Raw genomic sequence first — 13,215 nt, 5'->3', positions numbered from 1 at the left:
AACCGAACACATCAGACAACACACAGCGCTTATGTCAGCTCGTGTGAATAGTTGGTTTCTCTGGAATATATAAGGTGCGATTTCAAAGCGATAGGAGAGCGTCTTTCTTTCCCTTTGTGGTTACACCTGTGTATCCACACCTGTGTATTGCTGTTAACGCATGTCTATCCAACGATACACATGCGTTAACAGCAAGCGCTCTGTTTTCCTAGATCTATCTGATTCTCCCGCTCCCATAATCATCAAACATTTGTCAAACCAGATGATCCAACAGCAGACTCGAGTATCCAACTAGCACTTCTAAAACACTCGTCGGTCGTCTGCCCAGAGGAGCTTTTTCGGGGCTTAAAAGGGCTGCTCAATATGTTGGATGGTCGTAAATTTGTGTTTGTAACGGGAATAGAGAAGTCTTGCTTGTCATGGGCCATCGCACCGTTTGCAAACTCTTCGCTTTGGACATTTCGCAATTTCGCAATTCGTGCAGCCACTGGAGCAGTTAGCGGACTGTAAAATTGCAGCGTGCAAGTTATTTCATTGAACATTTGTGTTCGGTTACTTGACTGATTAATAAGCTGGGCGCCCTTGTTAAGAACAGTTTCATGATGATCGACGGCGAGCTTAACCTGGAACATTTCCACCCACGTTAAAATTGAATACAGGCTTTGTCCCAGAACAATTGACCGTTTCGATTCCTTACCTGGTGCTGGGCGTTATTTCCTTCCTGGTGGTTTTAATTTTGCTGTCAATGCCGCTACGTCCTGTTCCAACATCTAAGGCTTTGTAGTATTCTTGCAGGTGCTTTTTGCGTGTGTCATTCTTTATAAATGATGTATTGTACCCGCCCCTGCTGTGGATATTTATGGTTGTGGTCCGTAATGTAACAACAAAAGCACGGCACTTGAATGCGTGCACACGAAAAAGAAAATGCAGGTGCGTGCTTTGCTTCAGGTTTTGGTCACGAACAGTGGCAAACTCACCTGCCTATGTACAAATACTACGGACCCGAGCAGCCTCCAAGTGCCTCCCTGCCGGTCCACGTGGAGCATGCGCAGGATCTGGAGGAAACGAATTCCCCTGTGGACAACAGGAGAGGTACGATGTCCATAAAGTAGTGCCACCAGCAAAGAGATTTGGCTCGTTTTCTTGCCCCGCGCTGCTTTTTTCGCAATTGCTATATTTCGAGGCGTTTATTGGAGGAAAACGTCATCTGCCTGCGACATGTTAACGTCGTTTCTTTTTCAATGAAATGGGTCTAAATTAAGACCTCAGATTTCCTCTTAAAGGAAAACTGCAACAGTATTTTACTTTGGCTAAACACGTTATAAATGACTGGTATATAACACTAAAGCAATCCCGGCAAATCCACCGGGATGAGAATTGTATTGTTTTCGTGTTAATATCGTTTATACAGCATCTAAGTAAAGACCCATAAAAAATTCCCCGCTATGAGGCGGCAGTATTGTGCCGCCTCTGGCTCGGGGTGGCATTTACGAAGGCCTAATCGTTCCGCATTGGAATCGGGGTAACGCCCATGTGCGACTCTAGTGGAACCACAGAAACGATTGAACACATCCTATGTATCTGTCCCCAATACGACGTCGAGCGCGAAGTTCTCCGGACAGCACTGAACCAGCTGGACTGTAGACCATTTTTCGTAATGAAGATCCTTGGACCCTGGCCGTTCGCGTCGATGGCACCGAAGGCCACGAAACCGTTCTTGAAATACCTCAAGTCGACAGGTCTTGAGAACCATGTGCAGACTCGGTGCGAACCTTCCACAGTGGGCGAAACTGTGCTCTCTCTCCTCTGTCTCTCTCTTCATACCCATACCCCCTTGCCCCAGTGCAGGGCAGAAAACCGGACGTGCGTCTGGTTAACCTCCCTGCCTTTCCCGTCTTCTATTTCTTTCTCTCTCTCTCTCTCTCTCTACGTAGAAGACGCATGCACCGGGTGGTTGCGGCTATGACGTAAGTCCCAGTATATTGCCTCCGAGATTTCTGAGCGCACCGCGCGCAGCCGCAGTCTCCACTTTATCTCGGAGGCCATGCCGGTTAGTCACGCGTTCTGTTCATGAGTCACCTACGGCGAGCTCTAATGACGGTGTACTTTGTCAGGGTTGGTGTAAAAATGGCCGTACTGGGAAGCTTTTTGTGACGCTTTAATTTGTATCTTAAGCGCCAAATTGGACACGAAGCTGCACTATATCTACACTAACTTAAGCTGTACTTTTTACGCGGTAAAATATTTTGGTACAGCTGGCCTTTAAAGCAAGAATTACTTTACTTCGTTTGTGCCTCTGTGAAAAAAGTTTAAGTTAAGACGGAAAGTAAGCTTTTTCAAGAAGAACGCAAAATATTTTCCGCAATTTCACAATTTTAGCAGCTCACAGCCCCAACCTACCAGAAGAGTAGCTGGAGCTGTATTTGGACAACATTTCCATTGCCAAATCAAGGCTACACCTAGTCTCTCGGCTGCATTCATTGAACGTGATATGGCGTAAATATTTGCAATAGTGGCTCACAGTCAATCACGTTCAATTGTATATTTTAAATCTAGCAATATGTCACCTCTTACGAATAAGATGGAACCAGGTGACTTATTTTTACATCTTTCTTGCTTTAATTTTAAGATTGTTTGAATCTGGTATGCAACGGAGGTCAAAATTTTCAAACCAAATACAGCTGGAGAGAACAGAAAGTTTAATTATCACAGGCAACGACAGTTAAATACATTTTCACAACCAATTAATTTTACGTTAAGACTTCTTGCCTAATCGAGCAATAATATATTTTTTAATTTGTGTCGTATTACAATATTTAACCACTTATCTTCAGAATATTCAATATGTGCGGATCCAACATGAGTCGAATTTGTAGAAATGTGTGTGAATATGCAGTGTCAGTATGTGCGAAAAACAAATGCAAGATGACACACATTACTACTCATCTACAAGACGGTACCGGCTCCAGAAGTGGGTGTACTGTGTTTACGTCGCAAGGAAAAGGGAATTTCATTCTTTAGAAACCAATAGATCACTCCATAAGGTTAGCGCAGCCCCGGTTATTTTTTTATGTATTTAAATTCCTAGTAAGCACTAACTTCAATTCTATTCCTATCTGTGCTCGTACTCTAACTTAACCATTATGAATTTCTTCTGTTAGATTTAAACTATTGTATTTTAGTACAACTTAACATCTTGACTTTTAGCTGACCAAACTGGTGCGTTACGTTTTTCTCTTGCCGGTTTAAAGTTGAATTTACCCACGCGTCAACCAACTCCCATTTCGTCTTCACGCGAGATATCATTGTGCTTAGGCACATATTTTGGTTTTCATAGCGAAAGAAAAATCAGCGATACATCGTATATCTGCTTGCAGCAAACGCAGTCGCCCTATTTGTTGAATTCCTTACCTGATGGCTGAGGTAGCAAACACCTGGCCGTTCGACCCGGCCACTAGGACCACAACAGAAGCGACAACGACGATGAGATCTGAAAAGAACAGGACAGCAAGAAAATATACGAACTGTATTACTCTGTTGCCGGTTTATAGAAAATGAAAATAATAAGGTCCTCTTCGTGAACTTGAAGCTAATTTAGATGCTTGGCCTTGCTGCCTTTTGGGCCCACGATACTAGGTGTTCTACACAGGAATCAGTTCGGGGTTGTGTGTGTTTTCATTCAATCAAGAGTCCGTTTACGATGCTGATTTCTGCTTTTAATAACGATGTTCAGCCAGCCTTCTTGTCGCTTCTTGTAGATGTAATCATTCATTCTTCTGCTAGAACTTCTAATTATAGGCGCTATTATTTTCTTTGCAATTTAACCTTTACCGATTCTTCATTAGTTAAAGCAGTTATTATCTGCGTGTACACCTTCCCGATTCCTGGCTTATCCCCCATTGTGGGTACGTGCCATGTTGTCAAGGCTCACCTGTATCATCCTTCACTTCGAGCTTGTGTACTGTTTATAAAAATGTATCCTACTTTATGCAATGAGTTAAGTATTACAGGTGGGATACCAACTTAGCTGGTCGCAGTGAAGTGCTGTTTCCTGCTGAACTTTTTACTAAATAATAGAGTAGGTGAACTTGATATGAGAAAATAGTTCTCTAGGTGCGAAACGTTATCATGCCAAAAAAATAAAGAAAGAGAAAGAAGACTTGGGTCAAATTTCATTAGGTTGAAAAATAAATTCGTACTTGTCATGAAAAAGTCACAAATCAAAGCTTAAACCACGTGCTTAAAGCTTAGACCACTTAAATTCAGTGCGACAATACGAAAGATAGGTAGAGAGCTGCACTTTAATGTGACACGCCAAAGTGAATTTTCGAATAGCCATAGGCATAACGCCATAGAGCTCCACCCGTAGAACACAGACGTAGTCAAAGCGCAATATTCAGAAGCGCAAAATAAAGACAAGAAAATGCGACTGTATAACGCAGATTGTCACTTACTACTTTAGAGATGGTTAAAAAGTGAATAAAGAACTTTCGTTATTGAATAGTGCAGGCCATACGGTGGCTCAAACGATGAGGCTTCGCGGCTAATGTGCCTAAAGAAGCTGTTTGGACTCTGGCAAATAGTTATTCTTAAGGAACGAGCACTTGCGTCTTCTGAACAGGTTTTGAAGGTCACTCATATTCTGGATAAATAGTAACATACTGAGTGCAAAGTATTCTTCCTGGTGAAAATGACGTGGCATGAATACGCGTGACAATGCGTGCAGCTTTCTCTACTCTGATATTTTGTGCATCTGCGCTGTATCTGAGCGTTTATGAAATTTCAAGTCGTATTTCTCTCTGGTCGCGGTTAGAGTTTTGAGGACTCGTTGCAAAGGCATATTACATTGCCTATTTTTTTACCATTGCGATGTTGTGTAACTTGTGAGGCATTTTCATGTTACTTATGCAAGAAAAAAAGTAACGCCATGTGTTGGTGCCGACATCTCCTTATTTGTTCCTCTCAAGAGAAAAAATACCGTTACCCTAAAGTTGAGAGAACAAATATAGCAGTACTTTATTGCGCAACGCCACATGAAACACGACTTTCGCATTAAACAGTTGGGACTCGGAGATTCCACTCAGCACAACTGTGTACTGACACTGCTCAAACCCATAAACGACATCGTATTCTGCTTACCTATGATAGAAATGGGCTTTCGAGCAAACCGCAACCGTCCCCAGAATCCCAGATACTTGCTCCGACATCCGGCAGCCCAAAGCCGGACGCAGTACTCCATTCCAAAAAAGACTACGAGAAAAATCTCCTGAAAAAACATCGAAAAAAAAAAACACAACCAAAATCAGTGGCTTTAGTACTTGGTCAAAGCGACGTCTCGATCGTTGGTAATTGATTTAATCTCTCTTTTTTGTCTCTTGAGCTTTACTTACATAAAGAATTGTGTTATTTCCAGTTCCTGATGCTCAGTTTTTACTGTTCTTGGTATGTTCACATTAAACCTTGGCGTCAATGACGATAGCTTAAGTTAGGTTAGATTAGGACCTAAAGTGCCAATCTCTGTAGAAAACTTAGGTTAGGAGCAACCTTTCTGACCAAAACTGCTGGGCTGCGTCACATTTCTTGCTTGATTACTCAACAAACATGTCGACACCTGCTCCTGGGCATGACCGCTACCAGGCTGAAAGGACACGTTACGACGCCGCAGAGCGAAGATTAAGGAGGTAGGTTGTAGGGTAAAGTGATAATGTGTTAATGCTGAAATGCTCCAGCACTAAGAAGGATATATCGTCTGCATGGCCTCATAAGAGGGATAATGTCGTGCCTCACTTTCAGCGATCGTAGGATGTCAACTTAGCTGCATCCCGTAGCCACCATCATCATTAAATTACATTCCTGAACGTGAAAGGGAATATGCATTACCAACTCACTAATTTCCCTCCTAAGCAAGCCTTCATTATTGAGTACGCGAAGAGACTAAACATAATGTCAGTGTGCTGTGTGCAGGCTATTGGTGACAAATATTTTGATGTTTATGGCAGCCGGAGGACCTATATTGTGTGTTGAAATTTTCACGCTCATCAGATTCATTTTGGTCATGCAGCATGATCGCTAAAGGGAGTAACTCGAGTGCTAACGAAAAAGTTTAGATAAATTTAAGGTTTCCGTGATATCGGCAAAACCCTGATTTCTGCGTGCACCCATATGATCTTTCGACATACTGTTAACCTCTTTATCTACATTGCAACAGCCCTCAAATTTCCTGGCCTTTCTCTGAAACTCCACCTACGCAACTGAAACTCTGCACACTATCCAACCACCTGCTCGTGTAGCTGAAGCATATTTGCCTTTAAGGATCGGTAGCGGCTATTGTAATTGTAATTGTGAAGTATTGAATGTATACAAGGTACTTAAGGTGTACATTACCATGTAGTACAAAGATGACATGGCAAAATCGCTGTATTGGTCGATGGTGGACAGGACGCTGAAGATGAGGCAAATCAATACAACTAGAAATCTGTAAGAAAAAAAAACACAGTAGGAGGAAAAGTTAGGAAGTGTATTGCATGCTCGACGGTCATGATTAAGTGTACGTCAAATGAAGCTTTCGTGGTGCAATCAATTAAATGCTGTATAACTAAATGTGACGCGTACAAATGCTCTGAACGAGTATTCTGTTGCAATGCTTATGATCATGCATGACAGGAATCACAACTTTACTATCATGTGATATTTGTGCTTATGGACTACATAAACCACAAGTTCAGTGGAAAAGCAAGCAATGATTCAAGTGAAGTACACTGCAAGATGTCGATGCAGCAATGAAACGAGGACGAAGGCAATGTTTGATGCTTATCGAGGGAAGAATGGCAATGACAGAGGTATACGCACAGAGGCTTCCATATCACTAATGCCACAGTGGCCCCTACCCATTATGGGGAATTGATGAAGAATTACACATACTCATCTTGTACCTATCTAATGGCTCAGAATAAGATAGCACGATTATAAAAAACACCAGAAAGTCATAAAAGCCACTCAATATGATGCGTTGTTTCATGAAAATATCAGTGCGCTTTGAATATGCCTATGAGCTTTCATTATATGTACAAGTGTTATGCTGTGATGCAATATTTTCTTATGCGGAACACAGGAGCGCTGTGATACATTATGTTGAGGGTGCATTCCCTGCTTATACACGAGTTTGTTGTGACATACCAAGGAAGGTACCTACAGAGCAACTAAATGACGTGACACCGCGAAGGGGGTGAGGCTTGGCATCAAAATCTTCGCTTTTATAATCGAGTCCGCACAATGCCTCGGTGCCATTGAGCTGAAAGGCTCATAAAACAATGTGTGTGACAGGCGTCGAACATTCTTTCGCTAGTTATAAATGCAGCTGAGACAGACTGTATATACTAAGGCTGTCCATAGCTTCATCTCTTCTTGTCGATACTACAATGAGTTGCAATAAACGGAAGTGACATGGGAGATTGCGCTTCTTAACTAGCCCTTGACTCAGTTCTTTTTAGAACAAGAGCATGGTAAAAAAAGGAAGCAAAGAAAAGCAAGACAGAATCACGGATGCAGCATAAGCTTAGTCTTTCAGTACAGCTGCACTCAAATTAACATTGCTGGGAATGGCTCGTTAATGTATTTCTACAAGTAAATAAAAACAAGAATAGTCGTTTAAAAATGAAAGAGAAGTCATGAAGTCATCATGGGAAGTATCAGATAACCAATAACGTAAAATAAAAAGAACTTGCAGTGTTCGTGAGAAACTATAAATGCCTTTTTGGAATAACGACGTTCAGACGGTGACACTGTGTACTCAAGAAGAGTTGAACAAGGAGAGAAATATATAAATAATATCCAGAAGCTCGTAAGGGAGATCAGCCTATGAACGTCAGCGAGGGGACATTTGGTCAGAAATATCTCGGAAACCGCAAGATATGCTCGCGGGTTTTGTTTTATTAAAGAGGCCCTCGAAGACTTTTGAAACCGCCAACTTTCTTTTGCAGGTTGTGTAGACTGACGGGTGGGGATGCCTCGAGCTTAGATCAAAGCAGCGATATCAAAATATTTAGTAATATAATAATGCAAGCAAATCACAGAATCGCTGCCTATTGCACATTCATCCAATGGCGCTCGCCAGAACCATCCCCGACGTCACAATCGCGATTGGTTCAAAACTAAGTTGCAGGTAACTACTGCTACACAACAACAATGTAATTAATTACCGATTTGTTTTATTTTTCATTTGGAGAAATGCTTATATTGACGCAGACAGATACAGCCGCAAAAAAAAAAGAGAGGACCAAAGAAACACTGCAACCACTAAACACGGTTGCGGTGCTGGCGGTCCTTTCGCCTCTTGTATGGCGGCATACCTCTGGCCTCTGGGCACAAAAGCTACTTTTATCGATTTTGTGCGCTCGTGATCAACCTTGTCTGCTCGCTGCCTCGTTTTGCACGTTATTCTCGTAATGCAGGTTTATTGTTCTTGGTTCATCATTCTCGCGACACCCTCTGTTCTTTGTCGCGGTGCTCCGCGGACCTAAAGCTGAACTGAAGAGGCATTGCGCAGTCTCAGGTTGCTCGACCAGCGTCATGACTCATGAGCACATCGAAGCAGCCGGAATACGTGAACATAGTAAGATGTAGGCAACCACGAAGTGGGAGCTTCCGCTACGTAGGTGCTTCGGGCTCCTACCACCGGGAGCGAGAGGTTACGTCAGCAGGCGAGAGAAATGGACAGAAGGAGACTAGGCAAAATTTCAGTTCAGGGCATGCATTTCTTTCTTATATTACAGTGAAGCTGCGTGACTCTAGCCGCGCATGCATCCCCCGCATGCGTCCTCAGGGCGGCTTACGTCCGTATCGGGGACACAGCCCGTGGTCAGTAATGGAGGCAGGTACGGGAAACGAGAAAGAGTGTGGCGACGGTGCTGCAGCAATGGGGACGGTTAGGGGGAGAGTGGGAAAGAGTGCGGCGATGGCACCTGTGCACGTGGCCTGCGCTTCTGTGGTTATAACGTCACTCGCGTCGGAGGTACCGGTGCGGCTGCGGCGGCGGTTGCGGCAAATGCATGGGAGGTGCGGTGACCGCGGCAGCGTTTGTGTCGGCGTAGTGTGGTGCCGTATGAAAAAGAAGTATGATTTCATAATGTATGCAGCCCATGTATGCAGCCTGAACAGCTTCGCTGGTAATTCATCTCCATATTAATTTTGCGGCCCCACAAATCTTTTTGTTTGAAAATTTTCGGCTGAATAAAATCGTACGGCGCAGCCTGGTCACTATTGTTCTTATTGTATTTATCACTCCAACCGCCAACTTAGGCAACTCGCGACCTGAAAGCGGTGACTTGAAAAGTGTTTGAGGGCCCGTTTAACTGTAGAGATATAGGCACTTAGGCTGCAATAAAATCAGCGCTTGTGTTACGCCCACGTCTTCTTTCACCTTGGTTTTCAGTGCACTTTTGTTTATCTGCCACGTATAGAATCAGCTTTTTCAAGGCGCAACGAAAACATTGAGGCTACTTATTTTCCCGTATAACACACACACGCATACCCAAAGCACACAAACATTCCGGTGTGAGCATGTGTGAGCAAACATTAGGGTGTGAGCATAGTCAAGCATTGGTGAAATTGACTTTCAGCACCGCATATAATGTAAAATACCTCCAAACATCAAAATCCATAGCTGGCTGTTGAAGCTTCGAGGAAAGATACACTATGCGCAATTAAGTTTCCCTAAACAGCGGTGAGTTCTATTGTGCTGTCGGAATGTCGCCGCATTTACCAAATAGGAATCAGCCCTAAAAAACTGTTCCGCTATTGGGCTGTGTTAAGTCAAATCAAGCAAAATAAAGTTTTTTTGCTTCTTTCTATGCAGATTTCTTGCATAAAATTTAATTTCAACATGAATCAATGGATCTGTATGCGTGTATGGATGCGCTGTATGAACATATATAATGTTAGTTCAAATGAATACTTCGTATACATTTGTGTGGTTTCACTTGTGTAATGCTTATAATAAATATGAAGTGTATGTTAAACGAGCTGCATGTATTTTCCGAGTGATGTGTGTAGGTCAATTGGAATGGGAAGTGCTTTTCAATAAACAGTCAGGCAAACTCAGAATGTTGCAGCCTCAAGTCAAGAAAAACTGTTTTTTTTTGTTATGTATGGAGGCTGCCTATAAGCAGACAGCGAATGAATGCATGGATGGTATGGAAGTTGCCATGGCCACATCCGTCTCTCTCGACCAAACTGAATGCTTGCTCATTTCTATGGAAAGAGCGCACAGCAAACTAAGCGCTAAAGTTACTGATGACCCGCCGCAGTTGCTTAGTGACTATGGGGCTCGGCTACTAAGCGCGAGGTCGCAGGATCAAATCCCGGCCATGGCTGCCGCATTTTGCTGGTGGCGAAATGCGAAAACAACCGCGGTGCTTAGGTTTAGGTGGGCGTTACGAAACGCTAGGTGGCCCAAATTATTCTGGAGCCTCCCTCTAGGCGTTTTGCATAATGAGATCGTGGTTTTGGCACGTAAAACCTCCTCACTTAGTTAATTTTGTTGTTACTGATGATGCTGCATTGCGTGGGCGGACACTGGAGGAAAATGTCTCGATTTGTGCAGCATGGTGGCGGCAGTTTACAATTATGGCCACAAGGTGCCCACAATTGTAAATGTACAAATGTGTACAGCATACAGGTCTGTAAATTAGACTCTTAGCGCATAATGCAAGTGGGAATGCAGATACGTGATAAGAAAGTCCTTACGATGTCCATCTTTTCGTAACTATGCGGCTCGTAATACAGACAGTTACAGGCCGTGACACTGCAGCTTGCAGAATATGGAGCAGGGGACGTTGGATCAGGAAAGAAGCGATATTCCATAAACTGAAATATGATTTTATGTTGTGGAATACATCTTTATGTTACCATGCCAAAAATGTTCGACAACCACGACCACCACTAGTACGAACTCCTCCTCCTCCTCTTTACTGGAGTTTAGCGAAATAAAGAAAAGATATTTCAAAGATATTCAGAATCCATTTTCATAACTAGGCTGCCATTTCGTTGAAGATCAATTCTGTGTTTCCTATTTTTTCTTTTTGTTTAAATTTGTTTTTAAAGTATATACTTCAGGCAAAAGGCTAAATATTCTCGAACACGGACACTAAGCATAATAAAAGCTTCCTGGACTTCAAAGGAAAAGAACTTATCTGTTTGCCAACCTTGGCGTCAATGCCCTCGCTATCTTTTATATCATTCTTGCATTCGGACAATACTTAATCCTATTCTATTATCCCGATGTATTGAAGGACAGTGTAATAGGATTCTTGAAGAGAGGCAAGAAATAAAAGAGCGACAGGTTAATAAGTGCACGAAAGTTTCAGTCAACGTTCTTGCGCGGAACGAGAGAAATAACAAACGTGCTTAGAAAAGATGATGGGCATGTGGGATCGTGCAGGTTCAGAAGCGAAATTTCAGTGAGTCTGAGAGTAAGAGCTCAAGGTGTCCGGCTTTTAGATACATGTTATAGGTTCCTATAAATCTTGTTTTTCTACCATGCTGCCTCTTAAGATGAATTGTTGGTAAAATTCGAAGTACACGTTTCCAGTGGGTGTTCTCGAATGGGCGTCCTCCACCCACACTGTATCTACTCTTAGTAGGAGCTTCACTTTCCCTGGCGGCGGTAAAATTGAGGGCTTCAAAAGTTCACTATCCGAAAAAAGAAAACGGTTGCTCGGCGTGCCTCCGATGGACTGAGCCATTCATTGCACACTAAAACAAAGGCACTGACTAATATTATGTGCTATTCTTGCTTCCCGGACGAAAGGTTATTACGTATGGCCGTTGCGATGAAAAAGACGCGAAAGGAACTCCACATGAGGCACCAGAGATGTCATGCCGGATTAGTCGTAATGAAGGCGGAAGTGCAGGGAAGGCAAAGTTTCTTGAAGCGCCTAAAGTTACGCTAGTGTAACGAAAACTCTCCTTCAAGCGCAAGCGCTTTATTTCTTGAAGAAACTCCAGAAAATCAGGGCAACGCAGCTGGAACTATCGATGGCAAATTGGTCGGCATAACGTCTGCTAGATTGTTCCACCTGATGCCGCATTGTTATTTGAAGTATTACAAAGCTGTGTCTGCACGGCATGACGCGTAATTTACGTAGTGTCGTCGCAAAATTGTAGCGCTCAAGAAATGTGCCGTGTAATCCGCAGTGAAGTCGGGGAAGGCCGGATGGCTTCGCAGAAAATCAGCGATGGTTGGTGTAATTCGCGGCTTATGCACTCAAGCTCTTCCCGAAGCTATGAGCTCTGAGGAAGACACAACTTTTTAAAGCATATTTCTACTAACATCACCTAATGAGGGCCGCAGTTCCTGAAGGCTGGGTGACCGATAGTGAAGATGGAAGGGCTGCCTCCTCCCTCTCGAAGGTACGTTGTTACTTTTCAACTTAGGCGTCCGAGAGAAGCAGCCAGATAGGGTGCACATGCAAGTGAGAAGTACTGCCGCTGAGGACAGCGGTGTTAGGTTAGCTGGACGTTTCGGATGGATGGAAGCAGGCACTGATGAAGTTTGAGGAAGCTTGGCATTTACAACTTCTTACAAGAAACGGCATATAAAACTGCAAACTGGAACTAGAACACATAGGGTTATCCTATATCAGCAGAGCCTATGGTGCGTAGCACCGCAAGTTGAGTCCAGAATACTGGTACAGAGCAACCGGGTCACCTTTTCGACACCTTGGTGCCCAGCCCAACAACATTTACAGCCTAATCAACACAGAGTGGTTTTGGGTGCGGTCCATTGTTACACAACTCCCTAATCCGGTGCAACGATCATCGTGTAAGTGGTCCGCCGGCTATTCAAGCATTGGACCTCGTGTATACACACACACCCTTACGTTCACCTCATTTTCAGGTGTTTGCTCCTCTCCTAAAAAGAACGTAAAGAAACGCAACAAAAGAGCAGGTCACTAACGCGTGCCAATCGTACTCTGCGCAAAGCCACATAGCCCAACGCAATGGGCACAATGAAATTGTGATAAACAGGCAGCACCAGCAAGCTAAAGTGTCAGGGTGACTGACTTATGCTGCGTCACCCCAGCCTCCGCTCCTATACTTGAGCACACCCTATGGAAAAACCGACAGCGTAGTAGCTTAGTAATTGCAGGCCACGCATCAACGAAATCAGTCAATGTGGCAGTTTAGGTGCGCATACACTTGTCAAGTAAGCACTCG

General features: G+C 43.5%; 1 protein-coding gene across 1 annotated transcript in view; it reads right to left on the bottom strand.

Moving 5' to 3' along the window:
• LOC135912136 (potassium voltage-gated channel subfamily KQT member 1-like) overlaps positions 1 to 13,215 on the bottom strand; it is a 74,700-nt gene that overhangs the window by 35,726 nt on the left and 25,759 nt on the right. The window contains exons 3-6 of the mRNA XM_070527033.1: positions 6,385 to 6,475; positions 5,140 to 5,266; positions 3,412 to 3,490; positions 978 to 1,074 (exon numbers count right to left, since the gene is read on the bottom strand). Of these exons, the coding sequence (XP_070383134.1) occupies positions 978 to 1,074; positions 3,412 to 3,490; positions 5,140 to 5,266; positions 6,385 to 6,475 (394 nt within the window). The remainder of the gene's footprint in view (positions 1 to 977; positions 1,075 to 3,411; positions 3,491 to 5,139; positions 5,267 to 6,384; positions 6,476 to 13,215) is intronic.

Source organism: Dermacentor albipictus, chromosome 10 (assembly GCF_038994185.2).
Source record: "Dermacentor albipictus isolate Rhodes 1998 colony chromosome 10, USDA_Dalb.pri_finalv2, whole genome shotgun sequence".
Lineage (NCBI taxonomy): Eukaryota > Metazoa > Arthropoda > Arachnida > Ixodida > Ixodidae > Dermacentor > Dermacentor albipictus.
The sequence above is the reverse complement of the archived record's forward strand: the minus strand, read 5'-3'. Positions and strand labels throughout refer to the sequence as shown.